This window comes from Scardinius erythrophthalmus (genome assembly GCF_964197995.2).
Source record: "Scardinius erythrophthalmus genome assembly, chromosome: 12".
NCBI classification, from domain to species: Eukaryota; Metazoa; Chordata; class Actinopteri; order Cypriniformes; family Leuciscidae; genus Scardinius; species Scardinius erythrophthalmus.
In genome coordinates, this window is record NC_138232.1 from 29,336,556 (window position 1) to 29,357,407 (window position 20,852).

At 35.8% G+C, this 20,852-nt stretch overlaps 1 protein-coding gene across 1 annotated transcript in view; it reads left to right on the forward strand.

The window, feature by feature from the left end:
• Positions 1–693: 693 nt before the first annotated feature.
• The window catches only part of gga1 (golgi-associated, gamma adaptin ear containing, ARF binding protein 1), a 53,276-nt gene continuing 33,117 nt past the window's right edge, over positions 694–20,852 (forward strand). The window contains exons 1-8 of the mRNA XM_081380272.1: positions 694–753; positions 3,771–3,862; positions 4,962–5,046; positions 8,598–8,673; positions 10,387–10,485; positions 11,885–12,008; positions 12,258–12,358; positions 12,484–12,564. Coding sequence (XP_081236398.1) covers positions 3,820–3,862; positions 4,962–5,046; positions 8,598–8,673; positions 10,387–10,485; positions 11,885–12,008; positions 12,258–12,358; positions 12,484–12,564 — 609 coding nt within the window. The 5' untranslated portion in view covers positions 694–753; positions 3,771–3,819. The remainder of the gene's footprint in view (positions 754–3,770; positions 3,863–4,961; positions 5,047–8,597; positions 8,674–10,386; positions 10,486–11,884; positions 12,009–12,257; positions 12,359–12,483; positions 12,565–20,852) is intronic.

The following is a 20,852-nucleotide window of genomic DNA, read 5'->3' on the forward strand; positions in this document are numbered from 1 at the left end:
CGATAAAGTCAAGGGAGAAGGCCATAGAGAGTCATGACGTTGCTCCTGCTCCTAGCTCATGGACAGATCCTACTCACGCTTTCCGTCTCTGCAAGATTCGGAAGGGAATGGTTCAGATTTCGTTTGGCACAGCTACTAGAAAACTTACAACTGTCAGGCAGGCTGCTCACGTCACATCCACGTTGTCAAGCTCAGTTTGAGTCTGCGCAGTACGCTTGGCAATCAGGAAATGAGGGCTTATGTGCTTCACTTTCTCTCCGTTGAAACCTATGGGGTCGCTGTGTCCAGTTTATATACTGTCTATGGGAGGAGGCCGCCGCAAGTTTGTTTTTTACGACCGTGTTGTGAAATATACGCCTCCCCACAGCTGTAGGGGGAGCTCGTGGGGAAAACATGCGACAACAAAAGGGAAAATCAGCGAAGAAGTGACTAGAGTTCGCTAGAGTTGCCGAGTTCTTGAGAGAATAATGTTAGAAATCAAACTTACCTTTCATCTCAATGATCCCAAAAGGGAATTAGTTTCTCAGCAGCTGCGGAATTTTACTTTGCTCCAGTTAGCAATGCAGCAAAAAGTAAACACAGAAAAGAAGCGCGCTACAGTGTGTGCAGTACATGTGTGTGTACATATACTGTACATATACTGTCTATGGTGTGTACCGGCTCGGTTGCCTAGGTAACGTTAATCAATATCACTCCGCTGCTGCTGTAGACAATTACAGGGAACAAATTATAACTAATGCAATGTGATGAAAGGTAAGTTTGATTTCTAACATTATTCTCTCAACGGACATTTGCATCGATAGTCTAGTGTTATAATTGATTTGCGTTTGGTGCACTGTGGAGTGGGTAAAACGGTTTTTAATGGCTGGCTAACATCTACCCTTGACTCGCGCTAGCCTAGCATCGGCTAACTATCCAAATATAAGGACTGGATAATTTTTTTTAAAAAATGTCTCCACTGATGAATAACAACCAGGCTGACTTAAAAATGAGGTCCGATGTCAAAAATCCCGAACCACCCCTTTAATGTTTCCAAACTCTTTGGGGAAAACTTATGACTGACTGTATGTGTCTATGTGTATAAATACAGAAAGGGGAAATGTAACTAGACAGTCTGTTAGAATCTTGTGATTAACAAATTAAGTCATCATTAAGATCAGAGTTTGCTTTACCTAGTAACAGAGGGGTTTGCATATGAAGAGCCAATCAAATAGTGGGGAAATTATGTAATGCAGCCTAACATTTATGCCATACCTCTATCCTATAAAAACTGTTGTATATGTGTTTTACGGTGGGATTCTCAATGGAATTTGTCTGAGATTCTCTGGCCTTGCTTCTTGGGAGAGATTCCCTGAGAACTGCTCGGGAAGATCTCCTGGCCGTGATTAAAGCATTTAAAGGACATTTGCAGGTCTGTTTGTCGATTTATTCCTGCGCAGGAAGCTAGTTTAGGAAGCTAGTTTAGGAAGTAAGTTAGTTCAGGGGAACAAGTTAGACTAGGTGAGATATCCAAGTGAGGACGTCGCCAGGAGACGAGACCCAGGTACCCAAGTGGGGACGTCGATTTGGAGACGAGACCCAGGTACAGAGTTGGGTGTCCATTTGGAGACACCCCAGATAGTTAGTTTAGAAAAAATCTACCACGGTGTCTACACACACAATGTTGTTCAAAAAACTTCTATTATGTTACTTCCTTTTATTGATGTCACATAAGGATCTGTTCATTATTTTTATGGGGGAGAATGATTTGTGTAAGGGGGTTGAGGGATTAGGCTACTGAGGGACGGAACTAAATAATGTGATTTTAATGAATAATCATGAATTTACTTAGAAAAAAAACATTACCAGCAAAAAAGCACAGATAGATATTCATGGGAATGGCAAAATGTATGGACTTTTTTCTAATTATATTATTCATATCCCAAGTACACTTTCATAGAAGGCCATGAGGGACATATAGGTGGTGTCAACTGAAAAAACAAGATAATTTCTAATATAAAGATAATATGTATGTCATTATTTTTAAACTTTATTAAAGGAGACATTTCAATTGATACAAAAAGCTTTTAAAAATAGATTTTGGTGACCCAATAGGTAAAATACACTTACAGTTTTTCTGAATTGCTAAAACACTAAATCCCATTCTCTGAACCAAATTCTCAATAGCCTAAACCAAGTTGTCAATTAAATCACTCTTTCTGTAAAACATTAAACAAGTTCAGGCAGTTAAAACACTGTTTGCAAATCTCATGCACCCTTTTTGCAAAACTCTAAACACATTCTCGCTCACTAAAACACATTTCACACTGTGATGCACGTGTGTTTCAAAACTGCACAGACAGGCAAAAGTTAAACACAACTACAACACTCTTGTCATCATTTACACACAACGACTCAAAATTGTTCACACTCGATTCATTCGACAAATTGGTTTAGGCTATTGAGAATTTGGTTCAGAGAATGGGGTTTAGTGTTTTAGCAATTCAGAAAAACTAATCAAAAGATTTTTTTTCTTTTCACTTTTCTCTCTTAGTTTAGAATGGAAAACAGCACATCCTGTCAGTATAATCTTGTCACACAAGCTTAAAAAATTTAGACAATTTAGACAACGGATCTGACAATTCCACAGTTCTAGGCATATGAACCAAAATTAGCTTCACAGACAACCCACATTCTCGTGTAACACGGTTTGCTGTAAAACCACGCTACCAAATGTACCAAAAGGCCACCATGAAAATTTTAAAGACACAATCAGTTAATCTTTTTGTACAATTGTAGTTAAATGCATCATATGAAATAAGTGTGGTTTCAAGGTCATGGCCAAATAATCGTAATGTATTGTTTCATTTACAGTTTTTCTCGATTGTTTACACACATTTTCTGAAAGCATGCCTCATATTCTCAGAACTCTACACACAAATCCAAAAAAACACACACAATGGGCAAAACCCCTCAATTCTCCTGCAAAATGAAACTTTACTTTCAAAACAATGTTATTTCTTCTCAAAATGGTATTTTGTTTTCAAATGACACACAAACCATCACATGAATAGACATTTATAAGAGCCAGTTGAACACTGATGTGCTCAGTGTAAAACACTATGATGAATGGAAAACACTTCTTCTCCATTCATCATAATGACTTTTTTTGTTCAGTGTTACACTTACTACAGACAGTACATATATAAGTGTGTTGTAAAATATTTGAGAATATTGTTTTTATACTCAGAACACACAAATACACGGTAACAAATATATTTTATTTTTTCCACAAAAACAATGTACACAGTGTACATCCCAACCAACACAAAGTTGTACATACAGTGGTCTACATACAAAACAACAGAAGAATTGACTGTATACAGTTACAGTAAAAAAAGTTGGCATCCATTGCTCCATTGAAGAGCTGCCCTGTTTCCCTTTTATGCTAAAGATCTGATTGCTAATTGTAAAACTGTGTGACGGGTGTTTGCCCATGTGATGAGTCAGTGTGCATATTTGAATGGCAGTGTGTTCCTTGTGAAAACAAGAGATTTTCTGCATGAAAATTGTGCCAAAAGCAGAGAATTGTGTGTAGTGTTTCGAAAAAGGTGTGTTTTAGAACTGCAATTTGAGTGTAAAGCAGGAATTGTGCTTGTAGTTTAGCAGAATTGGTTCAGGGGGTTGGTGAATGAGTTACATGTTGTGGTCATTGTGTCTGAAGTACCAGAAAATGTGTGTAAACAATTGTAAAAAACTGTAATAAAAAATGCAGAAGTATTTCTGTACAGATGTCACGTGTTTCATCGCGAGATTTGGGTCTTGTGATCTCGGGTGAAGATGGCGGCTCCGCCTGACGAGCAGAGCTTAGAGTCCCGCATCAGTAAGTCAAACAAATTTAAACTACGAATTCATTACCTTCTAATGTGACAGTGCGAATATCAAGGACATGCATTAGCCTAAGTTGATGCCTTGGCGCAGGCGCTTTGTTAAACGCAGATGCGGAGTGTCATGTTGTTGTTGGCAGTGGAGTTATTAGCTTGCTAACGACGATATACTAGAAGTTTCTGACACAGTTTTGTTTTTTTTTGTTCACAAAACACAGTGTGTTTTGTGCGTATATCTTTCCTGTTGTGGAGTTTGCGTTCTGTGATGGACAGGTAAAGAAGAGTTCTAAAATTGCTAACTACCTCTTTTTGAGTCAAAAGGGAGGAGTCTCGCAGACTCATATGATCAATAAAATGTTGAATGAATACATTCAATAACAGAACATTTTGTTATGCCTATATAATGTAAAGTCCCTATTTCCGTTCTGCCTGTCAACATGTCAGTCAAGAAAAGATGATTCATTTGCCTTTTCCTTGAAGCGGCCATATCCGACCAACACTTTTGTCAGTTTTATGTTGCCCACTTGTGATGCAAGTAAAAATCACTTTCTCCAAAAAAGGTAATAATAATTAAATTAATTAAAAAAGACCTTTTCTACCCTCCAACCCCTTTGAATTATTGTCTTGGACCCTACATCAATAACATTACAAATTACATGTGCACTCAGTGTTTATTTATTTATTTATTTATTTATTTATTTTTCATTCAGAAGTTGTACTCTAATTAATAGATTTAATAGCATCAAATCAAAAGTGATTTCTATTTATTGTCTTTAATTATGTCACTGGTCTTATTGTGAATGATTTATGATCCATGCATGTTTTTTTGTTTTTGTTTTTTTTTGGACCTCCTAGTAGGCTAGTCCTTAATAAAAATGTCAAAAGTTGTTCTTCCTGTGATTTGACTTCACTTCTCTCTGCTGATATTTGCAAGGTCAAACTGCAGTTATTATTATTGTTTGCTTTTTTGTCTTATAACTGTTGTTTTACAGTTCTTGTGATCTTTATGCATAGGCTATATGCTTGTCATAGGTTTGTATGTAGGTTTTGTTAGTGTTTCTGACTTTTTTTGCTTAACTGTTCTGTCACCTGTAGACAAAGCGACCAACCCTTTAAATCGAGAAACTGACTGGGAGAGTATTCAACTGTTCTGTGACCAGCTCAGCAATGAACCTGAAGGGTGCGTCAACAATTCAATCATTTTTAAACTTAAATGTATCTCTTAAATGTGCACAAAAAGGATCCTTTCACATGGAATGTGTTTTTGCATTTTACTGTACTGATTTACATTGTTTTTTAATGTAAACATGCTAGACATGTCTTTGCATCTCACATTTCTAAACGCAAAACGCATTCTTTGTGAATGTTCCCAGAGACATTCCTGTACATATTTAGCAGGTTAAAAGTGCTCACAGAAGCCTCAAAGTATGTGAAATTTATGAATGTGTATTGTTGAGCAATTCATAAACCAAGGTCCACCCTCAGGTGTAATGTTGATAATATCCCACTAGTCTGTTTTCAGTCATTGTAAGCCTTAAGCAGTAGCTCAATAGAGTGCTGCAGGGATGATGTCAAACTGGGAAGACTAATTCGCCACTGGTTCCCTCAAGATTTTCCTATGGGGCTTTTTAATGGGGTTTTTCAATGGATGAGTAAAATAAGGCCTGTGGTAAACATAACTTGACATATTTGAATGTTTTCTTCTACAACGTAAACTGCACACACTCACACTCCAAACATTATCTAGTTACTTATTAGAAACATATGATTTTTTTATTTTTCAAATAAAAATGGCAGCTTCTAAATTTGTGGTTTCAATATGGTTGTGTACAGCACTTGAGATTACTAGCCACTCAGCATTTTCTCTGGCCACAGTTTTGTTGTTGGAGAAATTACTTTTTTAATAGGGGTGTGACGATACAGTTATCCCACGAGATGACACACGAGAACGAGACAGTATTTTAACACTATTTTTAAGAAATCTTCAATGATGAAATGTATGACTGGAAAAATAGTATTTTAATCGACTGAGTCACAAAATGCTAAATCAAGTAATCAGTCAATTATTTTGACAAATAATCGAGTCTGTTATTTTTTACTTTTTTTTAGTAATTGGCAAATGTTTTCCCAACAATGTAAATGTCTCAGCAGTGTATTATTTGTTTGTATTCGGTGTATTTCACTGTGGATTAATTGGTAAATTTCGGCGGAGGCTTTGCAAACAGACTTTTACGATATGGATCTGCCAGCAACGCCACAAACATTTAAGTAGTCATGTTTATTCTAATGCCTGATCTGTGATCAGTGATTTCTGATGTAATTTTTCAAGTACAGACAGATTATCTCTCAAAAAATCGTTCAATACTGTTTATGCATTTATAAATCAAGCCAGTGACTAAACAATCAACTTCACGTCATATCTCTTAGTAGGATGAAAATAATCTTATTTAAACTGATTAAATTATATAAAGAAAGCGATCAAAGAATGCTCCCTTTCCAATTGCCCAAGCTGTCAATCAAACAGTGCGAGTTTATCTGGACACTTGCCAAAACTCGTTGAAATCAATCATCACAAAATCATGACGCTGTTACAATGTACAGTACAACAAAGCTTTTACTGTATTTACATCGTGTTTGCATTGTTATTTGGTGAAAGCCAGAGGTGTAATTTCATACGCGATCAACTGACTGTCTGTCATCTGCTCAATGCTCATCACTGCAACCTTTCATGTGATGGGAATAGATCATTATGATCAATACTTACCACGATTCCTTAATCTCGATGGCTGTTATAGTAAAAACGTAGTAAAAGTTTTAGTTACGTATGTAATACTAGCTATTTCATATGCAAACATATCAGCCAATCACAGCAGTGGGTGTTTACACTGAAGTCTCACAGCAGACACAGCCCCTTAAAACAGAGCGTTCAAATCAGAGGCTAAAATCAGGCTTGGAAAAATGCCTTTTATTTATAAATTATGACAATTTTTGATGTTAAAATCATACCAACATTATAAGGGCACCCCAGGAAACATGATAAAATAATAAAATAATCCAGTCTATGACCCCTTTAAGTTTACACAGAGATGATAAAAGTATCGCTTTCAAAACTCGTTTTCAAAAACTAGCACTTTGAAACCTTCAAAGTTTGCGTTCTCCCTTCTCAGGCCACCAAAACGCTGTTTTCGGGTAAATTAACAGCCACAACGCATTCAACGTTTTGTTTTCAGTTGAAAACTGTGTTGTGTAAGCAACAAATAAGTTAATAACTAATGATTTTTACAACGGAAATGAAAAAACGTAAAACTTACTTAAGCTAGACAATGACTTTCTTCATAGAGCTTCTGTACAGCCAAAACAATTGTTGTTGCATTAATTTCCTGTTATCACTGTAAAGCTGCTTTGAAACAATCTGTATTGTAAAAAGCGCTATATAATCTTACTTTACTTGACTTCATTGGACTTCAAAGTGATTAGTGGGAGTGAGTGTGGTACACGCCACTGCTGAAATCCTCCCATATTTGTCAGGTTAGTGTGTAATGTCAAGCCTTGGGTGTGTGTAATTTACATTGTAGAGCAAAATTTTCAAGTATTGTGAAGTTATGTTTACCACAGTTTATGTTCCTTATTTTACTCATAAATTGAAAAACCCTGTTATAAAACCCCCAAAAGAAAATCTCGAGGGAAGCATTGTTGAATTAGTCTTTCGGGTTTTGACGTCATTCCTGCAGTACTCTATACCTTGCGGAGATATTGGTTTTAATGACTAGAAATCAACTTCTGTCCTGTTAGTGGCAGTTGAGCGAGCTTTCATTACTCTTCTGAAGAACTGACAAGCATTTAATTTTTCTTCAGCTGATGCAAAACCATATGTTGTGTGAGCACTGATTATTATACATGATGATAGATATGATACTTGTTGGGTTTACTTAAATTTAAACGACTCATAAAATGAGAAAGTATAAGTAGAACCTTTTGTGTTTATACTGAATGTGATTATTTTTGTCATTGTGGCTGTGCATGGTCATATAACAGTACCAGACAGGAATAAGGAAAGACAAGTATTTTGTTTAGGCTTGGCTTGTAGGGAATTCCAAACCTGCGTATATTCTAACGCACATAACTATAGAACCCATTCTAAATGCGCATGTGACCGCCATCAGCGTTTCTCACAGGTTCGCGTTTAAAGTCTGTGTAGAGAGAATGGTGTCGTCTTAGCGGCCCCTAATTTAATAACAAATGATCATTGCAACGGAACCAAATCAATTAAAACTAACTTTAGATGGAAATAACTTAACTCTGCTGTAAAGCCGAAACAATCTCTGTTACCTTAAATTATACGCTTATCTCTGTAAAGCTGCTTTGAGACAATCTACATTGTTAAAAGCGCTATATAAATGAAGATGACTTGACTTGACTTGACTACCAAAGGCAGAAACACACAAGGGTAAAGTTACACCTGTCCTTAATTCATTTCAGTGAGCTTCACATGACAGCGAAACGTAGAGAAAGCCAAGTAGTCTGTCACCCTTCTGCCATTTTTTATCAATGTGTGACAGACCTCTGAAAGAAGAGACCTAAGGAAAACACATACGCTCAAACTTGAATAGGATCATAAAAATAAAATGTATTAGGATCACATATCTTACTTTTGTTGTAATAATTCGACATGTAAATGTTCAAGGATCCTGTTTTACAGATTGTTCTTTTTATTGTGCATTGTGTGTGTAGTCCACAGTTGGCCACCAGGCTTCTGGCTCACAAGATTCAGTCCCCTCAGGAGTGGGAGGCCATGCAGGCACTCATGGTAAGATTGGCATTCAGGGTGTCCCCGAATATGCTGAAACCCTATTTTATTTGTACTTGATGTTTTGCTTATTTGCTGCTGAATTTTGATTTATCAATGTATTGCAAAGATATAAGCCAATTAAATTGTCTGGTATCACACATTTTGACTAATTGACTTGCTGAACGCAAGGTCTAAACTTAATTAAAAAACTTGAACACATAGACAACAGGATATTGTGAGGATGCACCAAATTTTTGTCCAATTCTGCCCATAGGGCGTGCTACAAATAAAAACTTCATAAATCAACAACCGTTTGATCAAGGAAAATGAAATTTCACACGTATCTTAAGGGCAAGTGGAAACCAAGCCATGAAAAATTAATATTACAAATAACTATTAAAATACTTTACACTTTTTTTCTAATAACTCTAAATCCATAAGGACTAGAACAATAAATTAATATTTCCACTGAATCCTTCCAAATGTTCCATTTATTCTAACCATCAAGTTTTTAATATGAGATTCACCATCATGTTCTTTTTGTCAGAATCCTTTTTCCCTAAAGCATGCTTTATTAGATTGTGATGTTTCAACCCTTTGAGAAACCTTTTTAATCAGTTAATACTTTCAAAGACATTTTTTTAAAGCTGAACTAAATATAGTTTTAGAGTTTTTAGCAAAAATAGATATAGCAAGAATTTTTTAGCAAGAATAGACATTATATAGTTTTACCATCAATGTTTCTCGCTAGAAGCAATACATAATACATATTTTCTTTACATCTTTAATACATCTTAATAATTATTTTCAAAATGTTTTAAAATATGGATTTTGTTCATATTATGAATTATTAATTCATAAATGACCTTACATTTTTGGGGAGTTGCACGACATTTATAACTTTGCCCCGTCATAAAAAGATCCAATTATCTGATATTTTAAGAGACTTATTGACCTTGACAAACAGCAGTAACGTCCTTTGCAATGTTTTTTTTTTTTTTTTATCAATTAATTAATCTCCCATCAATAGGCGGGAGGATCACATCATTGGCTCATCTACAAATTTGTCATAATTCAAATGTTACTGAGAGTTTTGTTGACAGTTTCATTGATTCAGGGTGTAAATGTTCTGAATGAATCATACAGCTGTTGGAAAGTTTTTCTTTCTTCAAAGCTGAGACCAGGAGACGTTGTTGCACGTTCAAACAAAGTTATTCTTTATTGAGGACTTCGCGTTGACGTGGCTGCAGGAATCCAACCTTATCTAACTAAGGGAACTTTACATGGTATCTTATAGGCATTTTAGGAGGAGGGACTTTTGAAGGTGGAGACAAATTCAAACAAAGCATGTAACAGGTTTAGGTAACACCCTAGACTGAGGGTCTGGCCAATCTCAATCCAATCAGCATAACCATTCAAATGCATATGTGCTAATCCAATCAGCCCAACGATTCAATGTCTGGGCTGTGGCTCTGAGTGAAACTGGGACTCCAGAGCCATTAAAGACAATAAGGAGAAAACAGGAATTGCAACTTTGCTGAGCAGAATCATTATCTCAACCTTAAACGCTAAATACAATATTCTTTACCGTGATGTTATGTATGGAAGCATATTTGAAATAGATTCTTAAATTTGTAACCCTTCACAGCTGATATTGAGAGATGATCTATCTACATTACTATTCTATTAGAAATTATTTAAATGTTTGTCTCTGTGTGTTTGTGTCCTAAGGTTCTAGAAACCTGTGTGAAGAACTGTGGGAAAAGGTTCCATAATGAGGTGGGGAAGTTCCGTTTCCTGAACGAGCTCATTAAAGTGGTTTCCCCTAAGGTTTGTTTGGTCTCTGTGTATATAAATGAGCAATGTTGTTTAGTTTGAATTCACACAAAGAATGTTAGTGTAATCACACAAAAAAATAATATAACATTGAACTTTTTTCATTTAGTTTCTTCACTAATGCATAATGCTGTGAATCCTTAACCACTGCAATTAAGATGGAATCTGAGCATGTACAACAGCACTTATGAACAATGTGTATCTGTAAGCAGTTCTGTAATTTGACAGCTAAAGTTATTTGGCCTATACATTTTTCATTTTTGGTGCCAAAAAAAAGCAAAAATAAAGGTTACAGTATTAACTGATTTAACGTTCAATACACATGCACGAAGTGTAAAACAAAAAGGGCATATCCTTATGAAAAGAAGAAAACATGAATATCGCGGTTGCTTGCATTCCTCCATGGTTGGCTTGTCAGTATCGCAGTATTACAATATAATACCACCGGTCAATAGCTGGGTTTCTATTACAGATTTGTGCAAAACTTTTGCGATATTTTCTTAATGGCGATAAAAAAAACGATTGCGAAATGACGCCGCTTTCATTAACAGATGTTATGCAACTAAAACTTAATTTTTTCCTCTCGTGATAAGTCATTACAAAAATCATGGCGGCGGATGTTAGTATGTAGTACGGATGTATATCGCAGCCAACTGCACTAGCCAATATTTTTTTATCGAGGGAGACATTATCCAAGCATTAATGGCAAGGAATGCACCTTACAATGAGTATGTGTATTAATATAGGTCCCCAACGATAACATGGGCTGCTTCAATTAAAAATGTTTATGTGTAGTTGTAAGTTTACATACAGGATCTGCAAAATGTTAATCATTTTAACAAAATAAGAGGGATCATAAAAATTGCATGTTGTTTTTTAGTACTGAACTGAATAAGCTATTTCACATAACAGATGTTTTAATCTGAATTAAAAGTAATTAAAAAAAAAAATAAAAAGCTGACCCACATTTGTAGTACATAAAATCCAGTGGTGTAAACTAATGTTAAGATTACCTGGCAAGCCACCTACACTGGATTTGTGGTGCAAACCCCAGGTAATTTGTCAGAGAGTTGTTTTTCCCCCTAATCTGCATACATCACTACATCCAACAATGAAAAATGTATGCATTTATTGCACATCCTTATTTGTTCAAATCTGAATAAATTGCATGAGGAACTCGAAGAACTGGAAAAACATGAAATCCAAAGAGAAAACACTTGAGCAAGAGGGTGATATGTCTGAACTATTCCTTTAACTTGTATTGAATATTTCCTTAAATGTGATGCTAATTAACATAACTAATCAGTTATGCTAATTTGTTGGATTGCACATACAAACACTAGCCCCTAAAGCATTTGTCAATAACTGTCCCTGTACCCTATTTTTGTTACAGTATCTTGGTTCTCGAGCCCCAGAACCAGTGAAGAAAAAAGTTTTAGAAATTATGTACAGCTGGACTGTGAGTTTACCAGAAGAGACAAAGATTTTGGATGCTTATCAGATGCTTAAGAAACAAGGTAACCTGATGTGCAGGGTCCTGATTTCTCATAACTGACGTACATATTTAGCTACGTCTCACATCTCATATTTCTATGTTCAATAGACATATTGACATTTGTATTTTCATGAGTGCTGTTAAAAGTAACAATAAGGAAACGTCTATATGTGTAAAACGATAATGTTCTCTTGTGGGACTCGCAGTGTTGATGATGTGGTTAATACATAGGCTACATTTTTTTATGTAACTGATCTGCATCTCTTTCCAGGTATTATTAAGCAGGATCCAGATCTTCCTGATGACAAGCCCTGTCCTCCTCCACCGCCTAGGCCCAAGAACGCCATCTTTGAGGATGAGGAGAAATCAAAGGTAGTGGAGATGCACTAATGCAGTTTAATTGATGATTAATGTTCTACTGTGATTGAAACCTAAGAAGGATTCAGGAGTTCAACCTGACATATGTGACATTGTACTTTCTTCCTCCAATTCAATAGATGTTGTCCCGTCTTCTGAATAGCTCTCACCCTGAGGACCTGCGGGCAGCAAACAAACTCATCAAAGAAATGGTTCAGGAGGTGAGCAGATGTGTATTTGTATGTCTTAGATATTTTATTAACTCTTAGGGGGTTCTTAGTGTCTATTTCCCAGAACAGCGATGTGCAAAAATGATACAATAACACCAACAAATGGTCTATTCACACCAAAAGCAAAAGCTATATCTGTCACTCTGAAAAAAAAATTCATTTCTTTTTTTTTTTATTCCTTTTTATTGCATTTTAACTATACACATGTACATACACATTTCAATGTACCAGATCAAACATAAATCAACAAACAAACAAACAAAACAAAACAAAACAAAACCAAAAGCTTCTCAGTATTTTACATTAATATACAACACCATACAATACCACCTCTTTTCTTAGTCTTCTATCAAAACTTTTCCAACTCCACCACATTTTACAAACAATTTGAAAGGTCCCCAAACTCCATCAAAAATTTTATATTTATTTTTTAATATATAGGTTATCTTTTCCATTGACATGTTTATTACCATCTCTTTCAGCCAACGACCTATACTTGGTGCACATGTACTTTTCCAATTTAAAGAAATAAGCCGTTTCGCTTGAAGAATACATATATTTATAAATATATGCTCTGTTTTCTTTAACTTGATCTCCTTAGGGTATAAATGAAAAAAAGATTAAAGGTGACAGTGGTATGTTAACATCAAGGATATTTTCTATCATTCCTTTCACACCTTTCCAAAACTTCTGAAGTTCTTCACACTCCCATATACAGTGATATAATGTTCCTTTAAAGCCACTGCATTTTAAGCAAGTGTCTGGGATATTTTCATTGTATTTATGTAATATAACTGGAGTTATGTAAATCCTCATCAACCACTTATATTGTAGCAGTTTCAGACGTGTGTTCGTTATTAGTGATTGAGCTTCCTTGCATGCTTCCATCCAGTCCTCCATTGAAATATCCACCTTAAGATCCGATCTCCAAGCTTCCAATTTATAATCTGAAGACTCCTTTGATCCTGACATCAGCATATTGTATAATGAAGAAATTAAACCTTTACTAAAACAATTTCTTGTCACTTCTTTTTCCAAGATAGACAATGATGGCATATCAAGGGAATTATTTTGTGATTTGAGGATAAAGTTTCTTATTTGTAAATACTTAAAGAAATGTTTTGCAGGAATATTGTATGTATTAACTATTTCCTCAAATGACATAAGAGTATTGTTAACATATAAATCTGCTATCTTTTGAATGCCCTTATCAGCCCAAATCTTGAAGCCTGCGTCTAATCTGCCTGGTTTAAATTTTTCATTGCCCCAAATGGGGCTAAAACAAGATAAAGGATAGAAGACACCTAGATATTTTTTCACGTCAAACCATACGGAAATCATATTTATAACTATAGGATTGGAAACATTTTTTTTTAAAGGTCCCATGACATGAAATTTTCACTTTCTGAGGTTTTTTAACATTAATATGAGTTCCCCTAGCCTGTATATGGTCCCCAAGTTTCTAGAAATTTTAATCGGTGTAAATCGAGCTTTTGCTATCTTTCTCTGCCTTTGAGAAAATGGAAGCTCAATCGCGCTGATCTTGAATCTCCTCCTTGTGACGTTATAAGGAGGAATGTTACCTCCCCTGTCTCTGCTTTGCCCGCCCAGAGAATATTTTCCGCCCATGAGAAAATGAGCTAGGAAGTAGGAACGCGCGTGCGCGATTTTAGTTTGTCCACGAGAGATATAATGGCTTTTGAGCGAGCGAAGCATAATAATTGCTCAATAATTGGATGTACAAATGAACACCGAGGGGTTAATACAGAGCTGGGCTTGCTGAACGTCTGAAACTAAAGTCTGGATCAGTACCAACTCTCTTTGGCTCAGCTAACGTTACACAACTCGGACAAGTAAGTCAACTAATGATACAAGTTGTTGCTTTACTGTTTATGGTTACCTAGCTTGTTACACGTAGAATGTGGCTGTAACATTAGCTATGCAGTTACTTGCGCTAATGTAAAGGTAGACAGCATCAAGTATGTGTGTGAATACAGTACACACACTGTAACGCGAGTGTTGTACACTTCTTTGTTATTTGGATAGCGTTTTCCTGTTGGTTATATGGCGCGCGCGATATCCGCATTTCAAGATCGCAGAGCTTGATGATGTAATTGTAATAATATAAATTACAGACGTTACAGATCTCCCGTGAAAAGGCAACAGTAGGTTAGCGTTAGCTACATGATAATAACTAAACCATCCAAATAAAGTACCGTATCTATCCAGACATAATATTTTAAACTAACCATTTGGAAACGTCCTGCTGGAGCCGCTGAGTTGCAACTTCTTCATCCGTTGCTTCTCCATCTGGATCAGATTCTGGGTCAAACTGAAATGCTTGAACGACTGCGTGTCTCCGTGCCATTGCAATATATCCAATGTAAACATGCATGGTCTACCGTTGCCGCAGATGGTCAAGGCCACACCCACCCTCCACCTTACGCCGCCTATCTCCTCCTCATTAACATTTAAAGCTACAGACACCGAAACGGCCCGTCTGAAGGAAGCTCATTCTGGGACTGGCTTATAGTGGCTATAATTCTGCACTGAGACTGAATTTTTGGAAAGAGATTTCAGATACAGTACTAGGGACCACTAAGGCCTATATTAAAGCCTGTCAAAAAGTAGCATGTCATGGGACCTTTAAGATCTTTCAATTCTGATGAATATAAACATAAATTTAAAGGCAGGCCAGCCTTAGTGGCAGCTGATTCCATATCCACCCAGGGTGGGCAGTCCTGAGATAAAAAATAAAACATAATTGTTCTAAGTTGCACAGCCCAATAATACCAATGAAAATTAGGACACTGTAAACCTCCTCTATCATATGGCAAATATAAAAGTGTTAGACGGAGTCTGGAACATCTGTTATTCCAAATGAATTTAGTGAACATTTTTTTAAGTCGTTGAAATAGATGCTTAGGGGGAGGCAGAGGAATGTTCTGGAATAAATATAAAAATTTTGGCAAAATATTAATTTTAAAAATATTTATTCGACCAATTAAAGATATGTGTAAGGGCATCCATCTTTCTATAGATCTACTAACAATTTCAAGAAGAGGATCATAATTAACTTGCACTACATCCTCTAGTTTTGGTACAATTTTTATACCCAAGTAGGTAAAACAATCAACAATATTGAAGGTTGCAACACAATTACTAGGTTGCTGTCTGTCAATCTCATTTAGATATAGAATAGAACTTTTAGAATTGTTAATTTTGTATCCAGAAATTCTTCCAAATGTACTGATAAGATCTAATAAAGCAGGTATTGATGTATCAAGTTGCTTTAGGAAAAGAATGACATCATCAGCGAATAACGCAATTTTATGTTCTATCTCTCCAATCTTAATACCTGTTAATTCCGCATGGTTTTTTACTGCTGTTGCAAAAGGCTCTATGGAGATGGCAAAAAGTAGAGGAGAAAGGGGAGAACCTTGTTTACACCCTCTTGATACACTAAATGGCTTTGAAACAATATTATTTGTCAATACTTCTGCTTTAGAACTATTATAAAGTAATCTAACCCACCTACAATACCTTTCACCAAAACCAAATCTAACCAATACATCAAACAAATAAGACCATTCAACCCGATCGAAGGCCTTTTCGGCATCCAATGATAGTAGAGCAGTATCTTGTTCACCCCTCTGTTCATAAAGAATATTTAGGACTCTTCGAACATTGTGAAATCCCTGCCTATGCTGTATAAAACCATTTTGATCCTCTCCTATTAAATTTGATAACGTACCTTCTAACCTCTTAGCTAAAACTTTACTTAATATTTTTGTGTCTGAATTTAACAAACTAATTGGCCGCATATTTTCACACTTTGTGTTTGTTTTTCCTGGTTTCGATAATAATGTAATTAAAGCTCCTCTCATTGATGTAGGCAAAAGATCTTGATGATACGCCTCTACTATCATTTCCATAAAAGGAGTTAGCAACTTTTCTTTAAACGTCTTATAAATTTCTATAGGAAGTCCATCTGGACCCGCAGCTTTTCCTGATTTCATAGTCGATGGCTTCTGCAATTTCTAGTAATGTGAGGTCTTCATCTAATTTGTTCTTTTCTTTAACTGAAATCTGAGGTATATTTAGACTATCTAAAAATTGCATCTGGATATCTACATTTAGTGAACACTCTGAACTATACAGTTTTTCATAATAAGTTCTAAATGCTTCATTGATCTTTCCTGGGTCAACTATATTTCCATTTGAACTCTCAATTGTTGTGATTGTACGCTCTGTTTGTTGTTGTCGAATTTGCCAAGCAAGTAACCGTCCTGTTTTATCTCCATATTCATAAAAATGTTGTTTCAACCTTAAAACTTTTGACGCTGCTCTACTTGCCGACAATTCATTATATCGTGACCTAAGTAAGAAAAGTTTCTCTTTTGCTTCTGCTGTATCTATGACTTTTTGAAAAATATTATTTTCTAGTTTTTTTATTTGATCTTTTAATTGTTTCATTTCTTGTCTAGATTTCCTAGCTTTTGAACTGCAAAACCCAATTATATGTCCTCGAATAAAAGCTTTGAATGCTTCCCATCTAATACAAGCAGATGTTTCAGACTTATTAATTTCAAAATACAAATCAATTTGCTTGCTCACATATTCTACAAACTCTGAATCATGAAGCCATCAAATCTGAAAACGCCATTTAGGCGGATTTTTTATAAATTTTGTAATTTTGTTTGATAAAGATACTGCTGCATGGTCAGATATGACTATACTGTGATAACTACAGTCTGTTATATTGTTAACCAATTGTGCGGAAATTAGGTAGTAATTAATACGTGAGTGTGTTTGATGCATACCAGAATAACAGGAATATGATATTGCTGTAGGAACATCCCTCCAAACATCTAATAAATTAAGGTCTTTCATAAATTCCTGTATCACTTTCCTGGCTTTAGTATGCGTTTTATCAAACCCTGTTGAACGATCTTTAGTAGGATTTAGTACACAATTAATATCCCCTGCTATAATATAGTATCCAGGCAAATTAGCAATTAACAAAAACAAATCATTAAAAAATGTAGGATTGTCATCATTTGGACCATAAATGTTAATTAAATTTATCTTCTCTGACAAAAATAAACATTGTAAAACAATATATCTTCCTAGTGTATCCTTAATTACTTTCTGAACCTGTATTGGGATTGATTTATGAATTAAAATCATTACTCCTCTTGCATTAGAAGTATGACAAGCAGCAAACACTTGCCCTTGCCATCTCCGACGAATCCTAATTGTTTCACTTTTTACCATGTGAGTTTCCTGAATAAATAGTATTTGTGTTTGTAATTGTTTGATTCTATCCATTACCTGCTTTATTTTTTTAATATTGCTCAGTCCTCTGCAATTCCAAGTTACAAATTTTACATTCCCTGTCTCCCCCATGATCTGTTACATTTCCCATTAAGAGGTATTTTGCCTTTTACAAAATCAACAATCTTAAACAAGCAAAAAATAAAAATATAAACAATAATTAACAACACTCCTCATATTAAAGAACATTCCACATCAACCCCGATTTCCCCAGTAGCGTCCATACTACTGCGTTTAACCCCCCACCCCTTTCTCTCCATATATGGCTCTGATTGGTCCACACACTCGTGAGGAACTTTCAGGTACTTGTCTATATTTGTGACAAACAACCCTATTTGTAACATTATTCTCACCTATTATATCAAACTATAAACACACTTTTTCACATTTCCAGAGAACAATAACACCTGAATACCTTTGATTATTATTTTACAAATTAGTCTCCATTAATCACTACCGAGTCTTCATACCAAAGAGGATCTGAATTATGATCTGAATTATTTTACATCTACATTCAGGATTCAAGTAGTCCAACTGGATTGAGCCCACCTTTATTCTGTGTCTAATTCTTCAATGAAGCTTTCGACTGCCTCCGGTGTGTCAAACACCCTTGATTTCTCCTGATGAGTAAGAAGTAGACGGGCGGGATATATGATCATATGTTTACCGATTCCTCTCTCTCGCAGCTTCTGTCTCACTCCATCATACGCTCTTTGTTTCCTGTGAATTTCAGCCGAAACATCTGGATGAAAGCGAAGAGTGTGTTCCTTGTATGAAATCACCCCCTTGGACCTGGCCACTCTAAGCACCTGTTCTTTTTGCTTGAAGTTTAGAAACTTCATTATAAGTGTTCTTGGTGGTGTAGGCCTACTGGTAACCCGTCTTGTGTTCCCAGGATCCATGTTTCGTTGTGGGCCGACTCTGTGCGCGTTCTATAACTAACGATGTACTCGAGTCCATTTCCAATATTTTTGGATTCCAGGCCTCCAAAAACGCACACGCATCGCCTCCCTCTTCCCGCTCCGGCAAACCCACCAGCCTCAAGTTGTTCCGTCTTTTTCTGTTTTCCATGTCATCCACCTTGTAAGTCAGTTTCTTAATTTGTGATTCAAGGGAATTTGCGCGAGCACTGAGTTGAACGATTTCATCCTCCGCTCCAGAAATGCGTTCCTCGGCCTCCTTCATGCGTTCATTCACCTCTTTGATTACTGACATGACGCCGTCAATTTTGTTTGTAACTCGTTTGTCCATTTCTTTAATGGCTTGTAACACATCTGCATTACTAGGGTTTGACTCAATTACTTTCGTAGGTTCGCCGTCGTCATCTTCCTCTGTCTCTTTTAATTCGTCTGCGTTATCAGAATCCTGCGACATCTCTTGAGCCTCGTTATATACTTTTTCCTGAGTTTTGTTCTTCTTTTTCGGTGCCATTTCGGTTGTTAAATTTTATGTGTTAAATATCAAACGAAGTATCAAAGTTTTAAGCGAGCTTGAAGGATTTATATACAAATTTTTAGGAGGGTCGTTATCTCGCGTCTTCTCAGTACCACTCCATAACCCAAAAAATTCATTTCTAAATTATTTCTTTGGTAAACTATTTTGATAGCTAAATATAGTTAACAAAACACACTCATCAACTTTTAGATGAACTGCCCCCAACTGATTGATATTAAATACAACTCATAGGTGCAATTAAACTTTAAATTTTAAATAAAACTGTAAAAATGTTGCTGAATAATTTTCAATCGCATGTTATTGCTTTACTTCGATCAGTTTATAATATCTGAACATTTTATATTGAACTATTCTATTCATAATAAATTAGTTACTTCCTTTTAATTTTGTAGGATATTAGTAATACTAGGTATGTTTAAATGTGTTCCCCGGTACATTTTTGCCACGTCTGCTTATTATACTGAGTTTTTAAATGGATTGTTTTGCTCTTTTTGTGATATCTGGCAACCTGTCACCGGAGCTTTAATCAAGAGAAGTTCAGAAGTGTCAAGTTCATCAAGTTCAGAAGTGACTAGAAGGAGAGCAGCAGTATGAAAACCAAACAGCAGCTACTGTTAGTGTTGACTAAGTAGTTTAAATTATACACACCTTGTTACTGTGTCATTATTTTACCATAGCCCGGTGAACACTGGCACACCGCGCTCCCTCTCAGTGCGTGTGTACGTGCGCGTCTTTTGCATCAGTAAAATGCGATCAGTTAATTTGAGTGTCAAGTTGTAATCACGTATCGAATCAAAGGAAGATTTTATCAGCTGGTTCAGTGGCCAATTGTATGGAGTTAGAAATACTAGTGCAAAGTCAGTTGAAAAAAATCTGTTTTTGTGTGTGTTTTTAGTAATTGTTGGTTCGGTGTGTTTGAGTGCTCATTGTTACAATTACACAGCAAAAGTTCAGTGACATTTTTGTTTGTGCATGGTTGAAAGCAAATACTGATACTGACATACAATAAATATGGAAAATTGAACTAAATGATTGAGGGAGCAGGCTACACAGTGAACTCTGAGAAAATGCTACGCTTGAGCAAACAATTTGTGTGTAGGCTACTACAAATGATGACCGTGAAAGAGACTGTGAGCGCGTTGAATAGGATATGTTTAGTTGGTGAATAGCATAGGCTACTATTACACAGTAGCCATAACGTTAAGCGCACCAGAATAAAATATAATATTCAGAAATAAACAGTGTAGCTGACTTACAGATTCAGTTAACATCTACAAATAAATAAGCGCGATGATTAAGGGAGCAGGCTACACAGTGAACTCAGAGAAAATGCTATTTAAGCTCCGCTTAGGCCTGTCACGATAACAAATTTTGCTGGACGATAAATTGTCCAAGAAATTATTGCGATAAACGATAATATTGTCGTTCGAGACCATTTTCATCTAATATAGTGATAATGGCATAATAATGCAGGTACACCTTTTCAA